This window comes from Ahaetulla prasina, chromosome 1 (genome assembly GCF_028640845.1).
Source record: "Ahaetulla prasina isolate Xishuangbanna chromosome 1, ASM2864084v1, whole genome shotgun sequence".
Taxonomy (NCBI): domain Eukaryota; kingdom Metazoa; phylum Chordata; class Lepidosauria; order Squamata; family Colubridae; genus Ahaetulla; species Ahaetulla prasina.
The window spans coordinates 184031456-184052329 of record NC_080539.1 but is presented as its reverse complement, the minus strand read 5'-3'; the positions used below and the strand labels follow the sequence as shown (position 1 = coordinate 184052329).

Below are 20874 nucleotides of genomic sequence, written 5' to 3'. Positions count from 1 at the left end.
GTTTTCATCCGACCTTTGGCCTTTGCTCTGCCAGGGGGTCCTCAAACCTCCTCCTCAGTGCAGTCATAAAATGCTCGTAGTTTTGCAGTAAGGGGGAGTGGTTTGTATATAACGACACATACCACGCAGCTGCTCTTCCGGTCAAATTATGGGTCACAGCTCTCACTTGTGCTGCCTGTGACCAATAATCTTCCCCCCAGTCTATCATGTGGTCATTCACTTTCGCCAGGAACAGTCCCAACTCCTTCACATTTCCATCAAATTTCTCTGATATGGGGGAATTTTGGCTTTCCTTCCCCTCGTGGCCTTGCTTGGTCAGCAGGTGGCGCCCCCATCCAATTCAGCTTCCTCTGGGAGAGTTTCCGTCTCTTCAGAAATCTCACCACCCTGGAAATCACCTCTAGCTGGCCCTTTGTAATTTCTTCTCCTCTTCTCCTCCCCTGGAGGACTGAACAGGGATTCATACCTTTGGCGAACAGCTAGCCTTACTTTCACTTCACGGAAAAGACAAAGGCTTCCTCCAACTGGCGTCTGTCTCTTATCTCTCTCTCCTGCCAATCCGAAAGTCTCACCGTCCCTTTTTTCTCTTTTTGTTACTCCAGGCTGAAACTCTTGGCACTTGGTTTCCACCTTCCTCTTCCAGCTTTAATTGCTCAATCCACCGAGCTCTGCAAACTTCCAGCTCAGGGTTAAAAGTGTCAGCAGAAATTCCTCCGGACGCCTCCCCAGCTCAGCCGGCAGCAGGCCTTCCATCACATTTGGGTTTCTTCCCCGGTATTGCGATTGCAATCCTGGTTGGTAGACATGATGGGAGTTCCAGCTTAATGTCAGGCTACCTCCGACGGTAAATAGGAAAGAATTCACCTTGACTCCATTTGGAATGAAAACAAGTACTTTTACTTTTACAGTCTTGATAGCAGCCAAGCAAAGCTGGAACTGAGACAAAATATGGCTAACATATCATATCCCCCCAATTGTCCCTCCTCCTCCAGGAGGTCAGGCTGGTCTGGTCCAATGCCAACTCCTTCACGGCCCCTCGTGGTAATCTTCTTCCACAGGTCTCTGGATGTCAGTCAACTCAGGAACGCAGTGTCGGTTAGAAAAGCGCGCGCTGATAACACTCAATCATTAATCATCCCTCCTCCCTGTTATGTCAGCCGACACACTTAATAAGCTCCTTTCCCTTACCCCGGACGGTGGTATGATACATCTCATGATCTTAAGAGTTTATAATACAGAAATAAACATTTTACATTCTATCTACTGATATAATCATTTAAAAGTAAATGAAGAGTGGAGTGGAGGCTGACAGTATGTGACTAGGGAGGGTGCTGTCACATAGGAGAATAATATACCTGTTACTATCACTGTTATTTTGGGGAACCATTAGATACAATGAAATGTTAGAAAAAACACCTATTAGGCTTATCTTCCTATCTTCCTGAGGACCCTTTTAGAATTACAAAGATGTTTCCCTGACAGTGTTTTTATTCTGCAGTGAAATGGAATCTGACAAGAATAAATGAGGGGGCTCCTTTGGCAAGAGGCAGGTTCACATACCATAGATCACTTTCAGTAGCCAGCTATGTGGTGTGTATAAATCCCCAGAAGCAATATTATTTTTTTGTGCTGGCCAGTCAATACTGTTGTAATCTTGTACATAGAGTTCCTACAAAAGAAGCCCAGAAGAATAAAGAATTAGCATTTGAAGATCCATAAGAAATCTCAGTGAGTTTTGAACAGGCAAAATTGTTTCTTAAAGAAAATGCCAGAAGCACTGACCTCCAGAAGGCCTTTAGAGAGATTCCACCTTAGTTTAGCATCATGAGATCAGAAAAAAACAATTGTGCCTGTCCATTATTTGTTTAACATTGTATCCTAAAAGAGATTGGATAATCATTTGTCTGAAATGTTTTCTGCTTGAGTAGGGGGTTGGACTAGAAGACCTCTAAGGTTCCTTCCAACTCTGTTATTCTGTTATTGGCTAGTCCTACTCACTCCAACAGAAGAGCCTTTCTTCAGATCCCGTGTGCCAAATAATTTCCTTGGCAGGATCTAGGAGAAGATCTTTCTCTGCTGTGGCCCCTGACTTTTGGTAGATTCTTCCGTTGAAGGTGAGGTTGGCCCCACATTTCTGGCCTCCCAGAAGAGCCTTAAAACCTGGCTCTGCTTGCTGGCCAATAGGGCTGCTTAATACTGGGGCTAACTTTGCAGAGAGAATATCCCCACCATGTCATATGTCCTTTTGGTTTTTTAGTCCGTATTTAATCTTTCTTATTTTTTAAATTGTTTTGTATTATCTTTTTATTATGCTGTAAGTTATCCAGAGTCACTTTTACAATGGGATGAGTGTTGCATACATTTCATAAGTACATTTCATAAATAAGTTAGATTAGCCCACTGTAATGCCCTTCCATCTGCTCTTTTCAACAGCCAATTTAGCAGCACCGCTAAAGAATAGGTGAGGGACAAACAGAAGCTGTGAGCGAGGTCCTGCTGTGCTGCCTCTTGGTAGAGATATCTGGACTACAGGTAGTCCTCAACCATTTGTTTAGTGACCATTCAAAGTTACAATGGCACTGAAAAATTTGACTTATAACTGGTTTTCACATTTACGACTGTAGCAGCATCTCCATGGTCACATGATCAAAATTCAGCTACTTAGCAACTGGCATGTATTTATGACAGTTGCAATGTCCAGGGGTCATGTGATCACCATTTGTTACTTTCCTAGCTGGCTTCTGAGAAATAGTCAATGGGGGAAGTGAGGTTCGCTTAACAACCACATGATTCTAAAGTGTGGAAGGGCACTTTAGCTGGTATCCATGAAGGAAAACTTTTTAAAGAACAATTCACAGTTCTGCTGTGGAGTAGCTTAACCGGAGAGAAGCTAAAACCTTTGGTAATTGGTAAATCGGCAAAGCCACCCTCATACAAGAACCTGCACCCCAAAGACTTTCCTGTTACCTCGAAATCTAGCAAATCTGCATAGATGACTGATGCCCTATTTGAGGAGTGGATAAGAGGTATTGACCGAGAAATGAAGAAGAAGAAATGCGCCATTCTCCTTGTAGTGGACAATTGTCCTAGCCATCCTCAAGTGAATCATCTTACAAACATGAAACTGAAATTTTTGCCTCCAAAAACTACATCAAAAATTCAACCGCTTGACCAAGGCATAATCAAAACATTCAAAATGCACTACTGAGCCCAGCTTCTGCAATGGGTCATTGCTAAAATTCAAACCTATGGTTCGTCTGCAGAATCAAAATCATCCATTTCATCAGTTACTGCTTTGGACGCAGTTCTCTGGATTAGTTCTGCTTGGAATAAAGTTCAGCCTGAAACAATACAGAAGTGCTTCAAGAAAGCTGGGTTTGTTACAACCCAAGAGCAAGATGTTGCAGCCTCTCTAGACAGTCCACCTCCCATGGTGGAATTCAAGGGAGTAGATTTTGAAGATTTTGTTGCAATGGATGACGATGTGGTAATCTGCAATGAACCTGACCCAGAAGCAATTTTCCAATCAGTACTGACCAAGGTGCAACCCAGGGGAAAAGTGCTGGAAGCAACTGATGAAGCAAAAGAATTAAACAAGGAGGACACAGAAATTGCAGATATTCCAAAAGAAGAGGATGTCAGTCATTTGATAATGCAATTAAAATCATTTGCCAGGAAAAAATGCCCAGGTATGCTGAGTGGTAGGGCCAGCGTTCAGAGTGCTTTCTCCACTTACTGTATTTTTTGGAGTATAAGACACACTTTTTACCCTCCCTAAAAGAAGGTGAAAATTTGGGTGTGTCTTATACACAGAATGTAGCCCAACCCATCCACCCCCAGGAAAATGGGGAGCATGGAGGCTGCAATAGGCTATGGTAATGCCTGCAGCCTGAAACAGCTGATCTTCAGGAGGTTGATCCAACCAACAATCAGCTGTTTGTGCTAATCAGGCTGTGCTGAAGCTGAAGCTGAAACGGGCTGTTTGCTGCAAGGAGGCAAATTGCTGGGAGGCCGAGGCAGATTTTTTTTTGTTTTCCTCCCCCAAAATGGTAGGTGCATCTTATAGTCCGGAGCATCCTATACTCCAAAAAATACGGTACCTTCATAACAAGAATAAGAAACAGACTAAAATTGATTCTTTTTTCAGAATGATTAAAACATGAGAAAACAATGCATACGTAAATGTACTGATTTTGTATGATGCAGTATTGTGTGAATGATTTTCCTATGTTTTCATTATGTGTGTTTCTGTACAGTAAAATGAGGCATGTGTACATATCAGTACAGTTGTTCCATATGCTGACAACTTTCATTCAGTCCCTTAAATAGTAAGGCTGCGCATTCTTTGAAAACTATTTGGAAAAGATACTTTGGAATATGAAAGAGCACAAGCACAGGTGCTTTAATGAGCTGAATATGTGGAAGCTTGAAAAATGTGGCTGCTTTAAAACGATGCCTTGAAATAATTTTTGAAGCATGTACATCCCTTCTAAATTGGTCTAATATAACTCTGAAATATATTTTTAGAACAAAAAGAAGAAAAAATCAAAAGGGCATTTTCCTATCAAATTTCAATTTTGGAATTCTTTGGGGACTGGGAAATGAAAATTGGTCCAACCCTGCATCTTAAACAAGATCAGAGATTCCATTAATTGAAAGTCATTGGATTAATAGGAAAGCTATGTGTTGTGTCTTCAGCCCCTGACCTGGGCCTCCTGGCAGAGAGTGACTCAGAGAGTGAGGGGGAAGAGCCGACAGGGCTTCCCTCTGCAGGACCTTCCTCTCTGGCTCTGCTCCAGAGTCCAGAGGCAGGCCAGGTGGAGGAGGAGGAGCTGACACGGCCTCTTTTCCCCGACCCCTCCTTCTCCCTGGCCACGCCCCAAGAGCCAGCTGAGGAGGATCAATCTTGGCTAGATGCAAGGCAGCAACGCCGAGGAAAACGTGCGCAGCAAAGGAAAGGGAGGGGCCAGCCCAGGGAGTGCTGAGTCACGGAGCCATACCCCACAGGGTATAAAAGTGGGTGGAGCTGCCATTGGGCTTTGTGACGGACAAAAACTGACTTTTGGAAACTTTGGCTGCTTTATTGTGAGACTAAGGACTTGGCTCTTGGACTTCTGTTTATTCCTGAACTCTGGGTTGCTCCAACAACAGACCACAGCTGCATTGAAGAGATAGGAGGACTTGGCAGGCAATCGGAGGTTCGTTGCCAGAACTGATATCTGTAGTAGGAATAAATTGCTGGCAAATATAGTCAGCTCGCGTGTCTTTTGGGTTGTGGTTAAGGGGGACAGAACACTATGCTTTGGCAACTACCTGTCGAAGGCTTAAGATAAGTTCATCTTCTTCTCCAGTGAGGCGGACAGCATAGCAGTAGGCCATTGGCAGGTAAACCTGGCGGCAGTGACACCAAAGTGTGGAAGGGTTAGCTGGCATCCATGAAGGAAACAGCCTATTGTGAAATAGAAAGAAGGAAAAAGCTCATAACAGTGGATTGATGCCTGCAAAGACAACGTAACAACTTGATTGAAGGAAATCTGCAAAAAGATAATGACAACAAAACATGGAGTGGCTGCCTATACACACTTCATCCAGCAGGCTTTGAAAAATTGGCCACTGGCATGCCCATATCAGCCCTCAAAGAGTCTCCATGAAGTTGTCCAGTGTATAAATAATTTCACATTTGGGGACAGTATCAAAAACACTGGAATCAGATTGTACTCCATTGGTCTTAGATAAAAACTGTGATATAGTGAACCTATTTACTGTTACTACTCCAACAGGTAGACAAGTTTAGAGAGCTATTTGGTAGTGGTTAAAATACCATACACTCCTTCTCAGGGGAAGGGGGTATCAGATTCTTATCTTAAATGTTGAGGTGAATTTTAAAAAGTAAATATAGGAAATTTCTCTTCAGTTTGTAGAAAAGAAAACAGAAGAGAAAATAAAATATGCATTTAGACGACATTCAAGAGCCCATATCAGGAAAAAAAATCCAAAAATACTCTCATAGTAAATACTGAAACAGATTCCATTAATAATGTGGCTTCTTAAATCTCACAATGAAAATACAACTAAGAATTCATTGTGAAGCTTTCCCTATAATTCTTACCTCATAAATAAATTTTCAGCAGTTTAAACTTACAAGTGGTCTGTTTTGGAAGGAGATGGGGACATAATCTGGAACATAGGTTGAAAGGTAATAAACTGATCTGAATGAATAGGTAATTAACTGACTTGCATACAGTATGTGTAAATTCTAAAAAAACCTTTATATTTTGGGAGGGGGGATGGTAAATGGTTTTGGGGTTTTTTTGGTCAAGTGCATCCATTTATATAATGAAGACTGACAGAAGCTGGTATAATTTTCTTGATGATGATTTACACACCACATCTCAGGAAGCAACGTATTCATTCCTTCCCAACTGTAGACATTCAAGACAGCCAGCCAAAATTTACCCCAGGAAGCGACTCCTACAGCACCACCTGAAGAATTCCAAAACAGAATAACATCAAAACAGCTGCCAACTTTATAAAATATAAACAGTTCATAGTTATTACAGATGAGGAAAAAAGGGGAGATATGATCTTTTCCCCTCTGCCTTTGTGGTGTGTCTTGTCCTCTCAGTCCTGAAAAGGCTTTGCTACCAAATAGTCTGACCTCACCCTTCCTCTTCTTCCATTAGTCCTGATCATAACAGCAGTTTTTCTATGGGTCATTCTCTACAGATAAGACTTTCCTGGAGTTTCTGGCCAGGAAAATGTAGAACATAGAAAACAGAAAGTAAAGGGTGGCTTCAATTTCTCCAGTCAGAGAGAAAGCAAGAAAGAGCTAGTGAATAACTCCTTACCTCCTGCAGAACAAATACCTACTATTCATTGTACTTGGAGCTGACACCAGAAGAACAAGTTTACTAACAAGGCTAAGTAAAGCAGGGGAATTCTTAGGAAAGAAGAGATGGTGCCTCCTACTTAAAGACCTCCTAGGATTGTGATGGCGAACCTATGGCACGCATGCCGGAAGTAGCACGTAGAGCCATTTCTCCGGGCATGCGGAGCCATCACCTGTTGCTATTCTGGGTTCCAGCTGGTTTTCATATGCACAGGCGTGCTGGAAACTGGAAGAGCAGCCGCCCATTGCGCATGAGTGCTCCAGGAAGATGGTGGTGAGTGCGCATGTGCATCGGCCAGCTGGTCCAGTTTCTAGTGCGCAAGCACACACAAAAATCGGCAACATGCACACGTGCCAAAAGACGCAGAGAGGGGATCCCGGCGGTCGCTTCCTAAGGGAGCAGAGCAAGGTAAGCCAGGGCTTCCCTCCCTCCCTGCCTGCGCGGGCTTCTTGCATGGCCCCAGGCGGTCTGGACTAGCAGCTGGTGAGGGCGGGATGGTGGTGGTGGGCTGCCTGTGGGCTGGGCTCCTCCTCACTAAGAGCCACCATTCCCCAGATGGTGGCAGCGCTCTCAGCCCCACCATGCACCCGCTGGGGAAGCTGCAAACGTGTAGCTTGCCTGAGCTCCTCCCTGCTGGAAGCCACCGTTCCCTGGCTGGTGGCAGTGCTCTCGGCCCTGTCGGAAAGCTGCAAACGTGCAGCTTGCCTGGGCTCCTCCCTGCTGAAAGCTGCCTTTCTCTGGCTGATGGCATCACTGTCAGCTTGCCAAGGAAGCCCCGAACAGATGGCTTGCCTGGACTCCTCCCTGCTGGGAGCCGCAGGCTGAGCAGATGGGAACGGGACTGGCTGCGCCCGCTGCTCCCCAAGCAGAAAGACCAAAGAGGGGCATCCTTGATGCGTGTGCTGCCCTTGGCGCTTCCTCGACACTTGCCTGCCGCTGCCACACCTCACCTGCTTCCCCAGCTGCTCTTCTCTAAGTGAGCGCTCGGCAGCCGGGAAAACCAGGAGCCTCCACTTTCACCTTGCTCGCGGGCTATGGGGTTTGGAGTGGCTCTAGAGCTGGAATTCACTAGGCTGATGATCGGGCTACTCAAAGCTTCCTGCTAAATGTGTTCGTTCTCTCACCTTTCCCCATTTAAAAGGGCCGCTTATAGGTGGGAGCAGGGGTGAAATCTAAAAATTTTCCCTACCGGTTCTGTGGGCGTGGCTTAATTGGTGGGTGTGGCTTGGTGGTCAGGTGACTGAATGGGCATGCCTGCCAGCCAGCTGGTCTTCACATGTGCCGGAGCCAGCTGGTCTTCAGGTTTCTGGGGCCACGGCATGCACAAAGATCACCTGGCACACATGCACGTGCCAGAAACCAGAAGAGCAGTTGGCAACAGCGCACATGCCTACAGAGAGGGCTCTGCGTGTCACCTCTGGCACGCGTGCCATAGGTTAGCCATATGGCTCTACGCTAATTCCTCTTTTGACTTGCCCCCAGGTTCTGCCGCTCCTTCTCTTACAAGAACAGAGCAATTTATCAGTTTCTTCCAATCTAATTACTTCACTGCTTTCAAAATCTTCAAACAACCAAAGTGTTGGACATCATAGAAGATGAATACAAAAATGAAAATGACTATGCTACTGGCAGGAGGATGTGGAAGACTCAGCTACAAGAACAAAAATGTGGCCAGACACTGACTATGGAACAGACCATGAACTGTTTGTGTACAAGTTCCAAACTAAGCTAAAGCAGAAGAACAAAGCCAACTTGTTTCTATGATACAATCTTGAGCATATATCCACCATTTTCAAGGAGAGTGTCAGGAATTGCTTGGAAGCCCTGAACCTAATTTGACAGAGAATAAGAGGAAATGAGGAATAATATCACAGAAATAGTTAAGAACGAATGTGAAACAAAGACTGACAAAAATAGAATAAAGAAAACTTGATGTCAGAATAAGAAGTGGAAATTGCCAAAAGGAAAACAGAAACTAAAGTAAATACAGGCAAAGATCTGAGGAAGCAACTTAACAGAAAACTATTACAAATGACAAGAAGTAGTATTAACACTAATAAAGACATTGAAGAGGGAAAAAGATATGGGAAAAAAAAACAGTCTTCCAAATATCCCCAAACTAAGAACATTTTTAACTCAAATTGATATGACAAATGATATCAATGTCAGTTAGTAACTGGCTCCAAAAAGATCAAACAAAGATGGAAGGAGATATTGAAACTCTGTACAGCAGAGATGTCAATTTCCCTTTAGAAGATGAACCCTGTTTACAAGAACATCTAGAATTAGAAACCAAAGATAGATCAGCACACCGGTCATTATCCAATTGGAAGAGTACAGAAATTGATAAAATATTTATAGAAATATGGAAAGCAACAGGAGAAAAGTCTTTACAGATTATAACCAAATTATCCCCAAATTGCAACTTTGGAGAATAACATATTGCCTAACAATTTGGAAGAAGCCAATCTATATATCAAAAAGAGAGACTTAACATAATATGTAAACTATTATACTATACCTTTAATTTCACATGCTAGCAAAATAATGCTTAGGATCAGCCAATGTAGATTAGGGCCTGATATGGAAAGGGAGATGCCAGATGTTCAAGATGGCTTTAGAAAAGCAGAATAATAAGAAACAGTTTTACTGATGCAAACTAATCTAGACAGCCCAAAAGAAGACAGTAAGTTATCCATGGTTGGGCTTGATTACAATGGCAATTGACACATCACTGGAAGATCTGAAGGACCAGAATGGGGATAAATATTCCTGAAGACAGTGTACCGACATGAGCCCTAAGAGCTGGCATCAACTTAATCCATAAACACATAAATCATAATTTGTGATTATTCTATATGCAGAAAGTCCTTTTTTCCAAAGGGAGGAAATGATGATAAAATGAAAAATAAAAACCACACATTTATTTCCAGGCTCCAGCTGGTTATTCACCTTTGCTGTGGAGGTTATTTCGAGCTTTCACTAAGTCTGGATCATCAGCGCTGACTCCAAGAATACGCATGGCTGTATAGTTCAGAGCAGTCGAAAATACCTTAGACAAGTCCTCAATGTGTCTAACAGAAAACAAACAAGAAAAGTGTTAGGTAGATGTGTTCACACAAGAACACATGTTCTTCAAGTTCTGTGAATTTTTAAGAACTGGTTAAACCAAAGAAGGCAAAATAAAAGACCATGGAGTAATTTTATTACAACCTGACTAACAATGACTATATTTTAGAGTTTTATTTTAAATGCATAAAAGAGAAATATAACACTGCAGATTGAGATTGGGTAGAATTACAGTTTGCTTACAGAATCAATTCATCAGAAATCAGAAACATTAATACTGTAATCCCTAATCATTCAGATGAATCAGAGAAGCAAAGTTTAATGAGCACTAGCAATAAGAACTCTATGGATTTGTTTCCTATTCATTCAGGATCCCATATAAATATTAGGAATATGGTGTTATCTGGGCTGTTTTGTGCTTCTTTCTACTTTCTATTAATTAAAAATTCTACCCTCTAGACAATGTGGAAGACAATGTCTTTTAGATAGGAAGTAATTCCTCAGCCTCATTTGTGGAAGGAAGCTATTAGCCCATTTTAACAACACAGTAAATCTAAAATTTCTTTCCAAGAAATATAACTATATGAAGGATAGCTTTCAAAAGAAAACAAAGAAGTCTTGACATTTCACTATCTGTAGCTACAATTAATGTATCTGTTAAGAGAATCATAGGGAACGACTGCAGGAACAAGCCAGAAGAGGAGTTCCCAGCCCATCGGTGAATAGGAAACCTTTCAAAGTAACTCCACCTTAATTGATCTGCTATGAATTTGTCTGGAACGTATTTTTATAGTTTTCAAGACTACACATTAAACTAGCATTAAGAAGTCTTCCTGAAATTCATTCATTCTCATCTGTTGATGTTTCAAACTTTGTGGGGCTTAAGAAACATAAATAGATCTAAGAAACAGAATTTCCACCTATTCCAAACAAAGCCACTGTCTGTTCTAAGCTCCACATTCTTACACTTTTTTTCTACCGAAGTCATTCCCTCTGCCTTTGTTTTATATTATTTTGGTAATAAAACATAGAACCATAGTGATGGAAGGAACCTTGGAGATCTTCTAATCCAGGGATCTGCAACCTTAAACACTCAAACAGCCATTTGGATCCGTTTCCCACAGGAAAGAAAACACCAAAAGCCACAAAACCTGGGTGGGTGTGGCTAACTCGACATCACTCACTCCCACCCAGTCACATGACATCACCCCAGCCACGCTTACCCAGGTTTTGTGGCTCCCAGTGGTTTCTTTTCTGTGGGAAACAGGTATCTCTCTCTATCTCTATCTCTCTCTTTCTCTCTCTCATATCCCTCTCCCTCTCTTTCTCTCTCATCTCTTCCTGTCTCATATCTCTCATCTCTGTCTCTCTTTCTCTCTGTCTCCCCCTCATCTCTCTTTCTGTCATCTCTCTTTCTCCCTCTGTCTCTTTCTCTCTCTCATCTCCCTCTCTCCCTCTCATCTGTCTCTTTCTCTGTCTCTCTCATAGCTCTGTCTCTCTCTTTCTCTCTCCCCTTTCTCCCTCATCTCCCTCCTCTCTCTCTCATCTGTCTGTTTCTCCATCTCTCTCCTCTCCTCTCATATCTTTCTCCTCTCTCATCTGTCTCTCTCTTTCTCTCTCATTCTCCCTCCCTCCCTCTCTCTCCCTCTCCCTCTCATCTGTCTCTTTCTCTCTGTCTCTCTCATAGCTCTGTCTCACTCTTTCTCTCATCTTTCTCTCTCTCCTCTTTCTTCCTCATCTCCGTCTCCCCCTCATCTGTCTGTTTCTCCATCTCTCTCCCTCTCATATCTTTCTCCCTATCTCATCTCATCTCTCTCACCTCTGTCTCTCTCTCTCTCTCTCCCCATCTCTCTCTCTCTCTCTCTCTCTCATATGTGTGTGTGTTCCATCTTGAACCATTTCCAAAATCAGGCAAGGGTTGGTTTTTTTGTTTTGCTGATATTGTTCTTTTTTCTTCTTTGGGTGCTTTCTACCATATGATTTAAATCAAGGGTCATTTCAGGTTCCCAGATAAATGAAGCTCTTTCGTCCCCCTGCTGTGGCTGTCAGGCCTAGAAGCCATACTACCTTGGTGTCTTCAGGATCCAGGCCTGCCACAATCCTACCGTGGGAAGTTGGGAGGGGGGATTGCATGAGTAAAGTAGAATTAGCCATAACAAAACTTTGCAGAGTGTTGGCTTCATAAAAAAAATGTCAATCTTGAAGCTAGAGTTACTGGACAGTTATTAAGAAAGTAGTGTTTTATGTAAAGGGAAACCTATGCATATGCTTGAATTAGTGTAGGACAAATGTTATTAAAAATAATAAATACAAGTGTGAACTATGTTGGACCCCAAAATTAATAAACATTAGCCGACATGATCAAAGACATATATAAGATACAAAACAGAATAAACTAGAGGCCATTACAATAGCAGATAAATTGGATAAAACAAAATATCAGCAGGGAAGGAAATAAGGAATAAAGAGCATAGATTATGCACAAGGATTAGAAAACAGATTTTTTGGTTCAAGTTGATATATTTCCTAGAGATAGAAAAATGAATAACTATACAAGTAATCCTCAATTAACAACCATTTGTTTAGTAATCGTTTGAAGTTACAGCAGAACTGAAAAAAGTGACATAACCATTTTTCACACTTATGACTGTTGCAGCTTCCCTGTGGTTACATGATCAAAATTCAGATTCTTGGCAACTGACTTATATTTATGATGGTTGCAGTATGCCAGGGTCACCTTTTGTGACCTTCTGACAAGCGAAGTTAATGGAGAAGCCAGATTCACTTAACATCCATGTTACTAACTTAACAATTGCAGTGATTCACTAACAACTATGGTAAGAGAGGTCATAAAATGGGGCAAAATTCACTTAACAAATGTCTTACATAAGACTGAGAAAGATTCTCGAAGGCTTTATAAAATCTTTCACTGCAATAGTAGATTTTTGCAAGATAACAAATTTCTACCACCCTTTCAAAATGCAAAGTAATTGTAGATTTCTTAAGGCACTAAACGCTCTTGGCCAATTCCTGAAATCTTCTTCTTAGGAAGTCCCAACCATTTCTTCCCGAAGTAATTGGCTAGGCATTGATGCCCATCAGCAAGAAGAGCCTTTGCTTTTTTATGCCTTTGGTTCAAACATGTATGATATGCCACTGTGTAATATTCTTATAAATTCACACCAAGAGCAGCATATCAGTCCCTTCTGAGCCAGGATGGCATTTGCCCACTGGAAAAAGAAGTGACTGTCAGATATTCGCAATGAAAAAAAAAAAAGGATTCTGGGGCATCTCTATTTAGGTTGAGAACTGAAATGTTGCTGGTGCTGCCGCCGCCACCACTACCCTGATAATGAAATAGCAGAAAGCTGCAAAAGTCCTTTTGAAGCAGCAGCTTTTGTGCTTTACTCACAGGCCCCATCCTCCATCTGGGAGTTGCACTGAACGCAGATAGCGCACCATCTCCTTCTTACTTTCTTCTGGGAGTGGAATCTTAGCAACATGGCACACAATCAGAAGTCCTGTTGGAAGAAAACAAGAAGGTAGGAAAATTCAGTTAAGGCTGGAAAGCTTTTTCAGGCAGCAACAACAACAAGCTGTTGAAATAATGAATGGTCTCTGTCTGCTCTCACTTCTGCTGAAATCCAATGAACTGGAATGCTTAGACTAAAAAAATTCCAAGAAGCCTGGAGACGACCCGTCATTTAAACTCACCACCGTCATGAGACAATTTGTTCTATCTGTACTCTACATTAATGTAATAAATCCCTCTATTCCTTTTAAACCATTAGTCAGCAATGGGTAGCATGTAGAGAAACATTTAATTAATTCTGAAGTAGCTTCAGCCAATATAGCTTAGCAAATTTTTTGCCTTTGATACAAAACATTGATTAGGGCCTCTGGTGGCTCAACAGACTAATGCAGTCTGTTATTAACAGCAGCTGCTTGCAATTACTGCAGGTTCAAGTCCCACCAGGTCCAAGGTTGACTCAGCCTTCCATCCTTTATAAGGTAGGTAAAATGAGGACCCAGATTGTTGGGGGCAATAAGTTGACTTTGTATATAATATACAAATGGATGAAGGCTATTGCTTGACATAGTGTAAGCCGCCCTGAGTCTTCGGAGAAGGGCGGGATATAAATGCAAATAAAAAAAAAATATCTGACCAATGCAAGACAATCTGTGAGAAGCAGCTGTTGGGACCTTTCTTGTAATAATACCTGGCAACAGAAAGAGAGGTCCTCCATAATCCTCAGCCCAATGACCATCCTCTGCTTGTAGGCCTGAGAAAAATTTCATCCCATTTAGTGCTGCCTCCTCTGCAGTGCAGGCTGTAGGCAAGATTGGGAAGACTTTAGTCTGCAAAGTAGAAGGAATTGGAACCAGAAAGTGAAATAAATGACCAAAGTGTAGGTCCATAAAAGTCTAAAGCAAACTGGCATATGTATAAAGATGTTCACTGAAATCTCCTGCTTTATTCAAGCAGCACAACTTGTAGAGGGGCACTTAGCTGCTCTCTCTCCCTGTTTCTGGTACAACAGAAAGGATAGCAACTGACCTTGGATTTGCTCCCTTAGGCAAACCAAAGACAGTCTCAGATACCAGCCAGAAATGATTCATAGTAAATTTGTTTACTTGGATCCTGCCTTTATTATTTTTTACAAATGATTGAACATATTCAGCACACCTTCCTCCTCCTATTTTCCCCACAACAACCCTGTGAGGTGAGGTGAGCTGAGAGAATGCTTGGCTCAAGGTCATCCAGTAGGCTTTAATGGCTAAGGCAGGACTAGAATTCAGTTTCACACTTTCTAGCCTGGTGCCTTAAGCATTAGATCAACCCTACTGTATGATAAATCACAGGTTATCTAGCCCTGCTTTCATCTAATCTACTATTTTATGGAATTAGACAGTATCTGCATGCTTCCTAAAGGGCAGTATCCTCTTTTACCTTGCGAGAATCTGCTGAGTATTGCTTCTGGACTCAAGATCCAGTGTTTCTAGTGCCTGAAACACTAAAAGATACTGGTAAGAGAAATATATAGAATATGAACCTTCTTCAAATCCTTTCTTGTATATACTGGGAAGTAACATTTCTAATTTCAGAAGACTAAAAATAAAAGTTGAAGTCTGCAGTATAAGACTTATGTATTTCAGATGGTATCTTTCTAAAAAGAGAACTCTAGATCATTCTTGCATCCTTTCTCCAATTTACATAAACCATTCTGAATCCATCACATCTTCTTACATTTGCTGTTTCAGAGGTTTTTGCCAAGCAAATCAGTTTCACCATATCTGCCCCTCTCCAAAAGAAATTGAGTAATAACAGACAAGCTCTCCAGAAATATGAAGCACTCTCCCACCATTACCATTTTCCCTTCTGCAAAGACTGAATGTGTGTCATTTGCACAATTCCTGGATACTCAGGTTAACAGTAGAACTCCACAGATCTTCACAGTACCTCACATGACCCAAAGATGCACTGTGAATTTGCTCTCTTCCATGTCTGTGCTAGAACACAGAAATATTTTGCAACAGACAAGCTGGCCGGATCTTGAAAGAAATTGCTGAGAGTTGTGCAACTGTCCATCCCCCTCCTATTTCATATTCATAACAGCATCAGTCACTTACTGTGTCCAGCCCTAGAGAATGAGCCTCCAGTGCAGTCTGCTCCCGCTCCACACCCTCGCCATCTGCTAGATATCGCCATTGCTGCCGACCTTCTTCATTACTCAAACGCCAGCGGGTTAAGTCTGTGGCTGGTTCTGTCTTATATGGGCCTCCTCTTCTCCGTAAATATCTAACAGGAGTGAAAAGCAAAAGAGAGACACCAGGTAAAGCCTTTATCCTAGCATTGCAAATGAAAAATGTCCAAGCATTAGGATCCAAGCAGTGTCTGAAGCTTATTGTTAGGACTTCAGCTTAAAACTAAACTATGGATTAACTGTGGATAATCTAAAACTAGCTACAGCCACATGAAATAGAAAATGTAAGGAAAGAAACCCATTGAATAAGTAAAACGTAACAATTAATCAGTAGAACAACTTGCCTCCGAAAGTTGTGAATGCTCCAACACTGGTAGTTTTGAAGAAGAGACTGGACAACCATTTGTCTGAAATAGTATAGGGTTTCCTGCCTGAGCAAGGGGTTGGATTAGAAGACCTCCAAGGTCCCTTCCAATTCTGTTATTCGATATCTGTTTAAATATGTAATCTCAAAATTCAATAAAAAAATTAAATTAGGAAATAAAACCTCTGCTGCTTCTCCCTGCATGTTTCCAATGTGCAACTGCTTGGCTTGTGGATGGGTTCAGCCCCATTCCTGCTCCTCAGCATTTGCACCCCTTCCTTTAATTATATCATGACAAGCAAACAGCCGATTAGTCATCCAATGGTAATTCAATGAGCCTTGGCTTTCTTCAATGTAATGTCCTTCCTGTTAAAGACTACTTTAGCTTTAATTGCAATAATACAAGAGCAACCAATAGATTTAAACTTAATGTTAACCGCTTTAATCTAGATTGCAGAAAATATGACTTCTGTAACAGAATCATCAGTGCCTGGAATACTTTACCTGACTCTGTGGTCTCTTCCCATAATCCCAAAAGCTTTAACCAAAAACTTTCTACTATTGACCTCACCCCATTCCTAAGAGGACCATAAGGGGCATGCATAAGTGCACAAACGTGCCTACTGTTCCTGTCCTATTGTTTTTCTTTTCTTCTTCCTACATATATATGTTTATATACTATATAATCTTTTTATATGATGTTGTGACAAAATAAATAAATAAATAAAATGTTTATATAGTTCTCAACTTACAACAGTTCATTTAGTGACCATTCAAAGTTACAAAGGCACATTCAAAGTTACAATGGAACTTTTGACCATTTTTCAAAGTTATGACCTTTGCAGCATCCCCATGATCACGTGATCAGAATTCAAATGCTTGGCAACTGATTCCTATTTATCACTGTTGCTGTGTCCCAAGGTCATAAGATCATCTTTTGCAACCTTCTGACAAGCAAAGTTAATGGGGAAGCCACATCCACTTAACAACCAGATTATTGACTTATCAATTGCAGTGATTCACTTAACAATTCACTTAATGGTTAGGCTCTGCGCATGCGCGAGAATGGAGGCTCGCTAGAGCAACGGGAGCCGGCGGTGGATGGTCTTCTGAGGATGGTGGTACCCTGACGATCTGCCGAGCTGCTTATACCCCTCGGCCTGTTGGACCATCCTCTTGGCTGCCGCAGGAGAGGTCCCTGGACCTTCTCGGGTTTGCGGCTGTGAAGAACGGGCCGGAGGGAAAGCGGCGAACGGCGAGTGTTGGCCATTTTTTCGGGCCTATGGTGAGGCCGCGTGGAAAGCCGCGGCCTCGGCCCGTAGTTTACCATCGGCGTTTGGCCCGCATTTTACGATCGGCGCTTGGGCGCAAGGCGAGGCCGCGGCGGGTGGCGGGTGGCGGGTGGCGAGGCCGCGGCATGGTGAGTTGTTTCATCGGCGTTTCCTTCATCATCGGCGTTTCCTTCATCATCGTCCCGCTTATTATTATCGTTATTCATCTGGCGTGAGGGCGAGGCCACGGAGAGAGGAAGGCCCAATGTGAGGCTGGGAGGTGAGGCCGCGGCCTGTACTTCTTTTTCCACCGTTGTTTCCACTGTTGTTTCCTTCGGTACTTCGGCCCTCCCCCCCGCCTTTTGGGCGAGGAAGGGGTGAAGGGATGTTACCCAGCTCTGCAGTCGCCTTCTCTGCCGTTCTGATTTACCACCATGATGCCCCGATGCCGCTCCCCGCAACGTGGCCACGTTGGGATCTGCAGCTTTTCACAGCATTTTACAGCTTGCTGGCCCCCTGAGGGGATGTTTGGCCTGGCCTTGCCCCTGGAACTGGCCTGGTCTTGTGGATTGGTCAGGCCTTGGGCAGGGCCTGGCCCTTTGGAGTGAGCTGCCTGCTGTGGACAGGTCTTGGGCCTTGGAGCAGCTTGCCTTTGGAGCATCTAGATGGAGAAGGGCCAACAGGGCAGATGTTGGAGGAGTCCTGGCCTATTATGGCTTGCTTCTTCCTAATTTAGTGCAATGTCATCGGCACTTTACATGGCCTTTTGAGACTCTTAGGCCATGAGTTGTTCTTGGGGACTACTGTGGAAGATGATTTAGACTGGTTTGAGATCTGCCAGGGGACTCATCCGGGAATCAACAGTGGGCATTGATGGCGGGAACGATAATGCCACTCACCTTTTATCCAATGGATTTTTGGACTGGATTATGGACGGACTGGCAGTATTTTCCTTGTCTTTTTAAGATCTTTTACGAGGATTTTATTTATGGGCTAATTGCCATAAATGCTATCTGTCTATTTTTGTTATACCATCTTTGTCATCATATTCCAGCCCCCATTTGACTTACCATCTGACAAATGGGTTTCCACTGGTGGAACCATCATTTAAGACGCTCTGCCTATCTGAGAACATGACCATCTTTCACCGATTCTTATTCCTTAATGCGATACTCTGTACATGAACTCTTGCGCCTGCGAGGTGCCCCGCCTCGCAGGAGTGGCCCGCTTCATTACCTAGGGCTGGCCTCAATGACGGGTCTTAGGACCCACAGAGGTGGCATGCGTCGAGAAAGAGCCTCTGGGGATTTTTAGATAGGGAATTTTTAAGGGGAGGGAGGGTTAGGGCGGGTGCTGGGGGAAACCTGTCCGGGGGAGGGCCAGTTCCTGCGTGTGCTCGCGGCGTTCATTCCATAGGTTCGAAGGTTATGGGGGAGGATTGCCTTCCTTCTGGTGAGAGTGGTCTTATTTGCACGGTAACTGGAAGGGGCAGATATGGCGGAAGTGAGGGATCGTATCAACTTTTGGGAGCACGTGCTCGATGTTTGAAGGCGATCACGTGCCCCGATCCCTCAGACTTCTCCCGTTCCCCGGATGGTCAAGACCCTCGGAGCCTAGGCCTCCAGCTGATGTTGTGCAACGCACGGTCCGTGGTTAACAAGGCCCCCCTAGTTCGTGATCTTATTCAGGGGGGTTCCGCGGACTTTATGGGCGTTACGGAAACCTGGTTGGGCACAGAGAGGGGTGTGCCCCTTGTTGAAATGTGCCCACTGGGTTTCCGAGCATTCCATCAACCGAGGGCCCAAGGTAGGGGTGGGGGGGTGGCGGTTGTTATTAAAGAGAGTCTAGAGCCGAGGGAGACCACTGTACCTCAGATTGCCAGCTGTGAATCCCTCTTTGTGAGGTGGGGTCATAGGTGTCAGATGGGCTTGCTGGTCACGTACCTGGCTCCTTGCTGCGTGACAGCAGCCCTGCCCGAGCTCCTGGAGGTGCTTGCTGGAGTGGCGGTTGAGACCCCCAGACTCATGGTTATGGGGGACTTTAACCTGCCATCAACCGGCATGTCATCGACAGCAGCTCGGGAGTTCACGGCTTCCATGACGACCTTGGACCTGACCCAAGTAGTCGATGGCCTCACTCACATTGGGGGTGGCATGCTAGACTTGATTTTTATCTCTGCACAGTGGTTGAAGGATCTGGACTTGAGAGATTTAGTCATTGAACCTTTGTCATGGTCAGATCACTCTCTCCTTCGCCTAGACTTTCTGACCGCCACTCAACACCGCAGGGAGACGGGACCAATACGTTGGTTCCATCCCAGGCACCTGATGGACCCGGAGAGGTTCCGGACGGAGTTTGGGCCGTTTCCTGAGAGTCTGGCCCATGGCACGGCTGAAGAACTAGTCGCGGCTTGGGAACTGGCCGCGGCTGGGGCTCTAGACCGTGTCGTGCATTTGCGGCCTCTGACCCGGCGAAGGTCTCAATCAGCTCCTTGGTTTTCCGAGGGGCTGAGGGAGATGAAACGCCGAAGAAGATGCCTAGAGAGTTCCTAGAGATCCAGTTGTTCGGAGGCTGATCGGACACTAGTTAGGTCATATACCAGGACCTACCTAGTGGCATTGAGGGAAGCGAGACGTGACTACATCTCCTCCCTCATTGCGTCGGCAGATAACCGCCCGGCCGCCCTGTTTCGGGTGACTCGCTCTCTCCTTCAACAGGGGGAGCGGGATGACCCATTGCAGGACATGCTGAGGAGTTTAGTGGTTATCTATACGATAAAATCGTTCAGCTTCGGGATGGTCTGGATCAAAATTGGGTGGATCCAGATAAGAGGTCAGAGAGCTGTCTTGTTGAGACTGTTTGGGATGGGTTTGACCCTGTGGCTCCCGAGGACATGGACAGGTTATTGGGGAGGTTGAATGCCACCACATGTTTACTGGACCCGTGCCCCTCCTGGTTGGTACTGGCCACACAGGAGGTGACACGAGGCTGGCTCCAGGGGATTACTAATGCTTCTTTGTTGGAGGGGGTCTTCCCTGCCGCCTTGAAAGAGGCGGTGGGGAGACCTCTCCTCAAGAAGCCTTCCCTGGACCCAGCTGTTTTAGGTAACTATCATCCGGTCTCCAACCTTCGCTTTGTGGCGACGGTTGTAGAGAGTGTGGTGGCACGTCAATTACCCCAGTACCTGGATGAAACTGTCTATCTAGACCCGTTCCAGTCCGGCTTCCGGCCCGGATACAGCACGGAGACGGCTTTGGTCGCGTTGGTTGATGATCTCTGGAGGGCCAGGGATAGGGGTTATTCCTCTGCCTTGGTCCTATTAGACCTCTCAGCGGCTTTTGATACCATCGACCATGGTATCCTGCTGCACCGGTTGGAGGGATTGGGAGTGGGAGGCACCGTTTATCGGTGGTTCTCCTCCTATCTCTCTGACCGGTCGCAGACGGTGTTGACGGGAGGGCAGAGGTCGACCTCGAGACACCTCACTTGTGGGGTGCCGCAGGGGTCGATTCTCTCGCCCCTCCTGTTCAACATCTATATGAAGCCGCTGGGTGAGATCATCAGTGGCTTCGGTG

At 44.2% G+C, this 20874-nt stretch overlaps 1 protein-coding gene across 1 annotated transcript in view; it reads right to left on the bottom strand.

Annotated features, from left to right (window-relative positions):
• LSS (lanosterol synthase) overlaps positions 1 to 20874 on the bottom strand; it is a 52736-nt gene that overhangs the window by 25793 nt on the left and 6069 nt on the right. Inside the window, exons 2-8 of the mRNA XM_058184713.1 lie at positions 15591 to 15759; positions 14180 to 14318; positions 13372 to 13480; positions 9843 to 9964; positions 6387 to 6483; positions 5314 to 5449; positions 1561 to 1669 (exon numbers count right to left, since the gene is read on the bottom strand). Coding sequence (XP_058040696.1) covers positions 1561 to 1669; positions 5314 to 5449; positions 6387 to 6483; positions 9843 to 9964; positions 13372 to 13480; positions 14180 to 14318; positions 15591 to 15759 — 881 coding nt within the window. The remainder of the gene's footprint in view (positions 1 to 1560; positions 1670 to 5313; positions 5450 to 6386; positions 6484 to 9842; positions 9965 to 13371; positions 13481 to 14179; positions 14319 to 15590; positions 15760 to 20874) is intronic.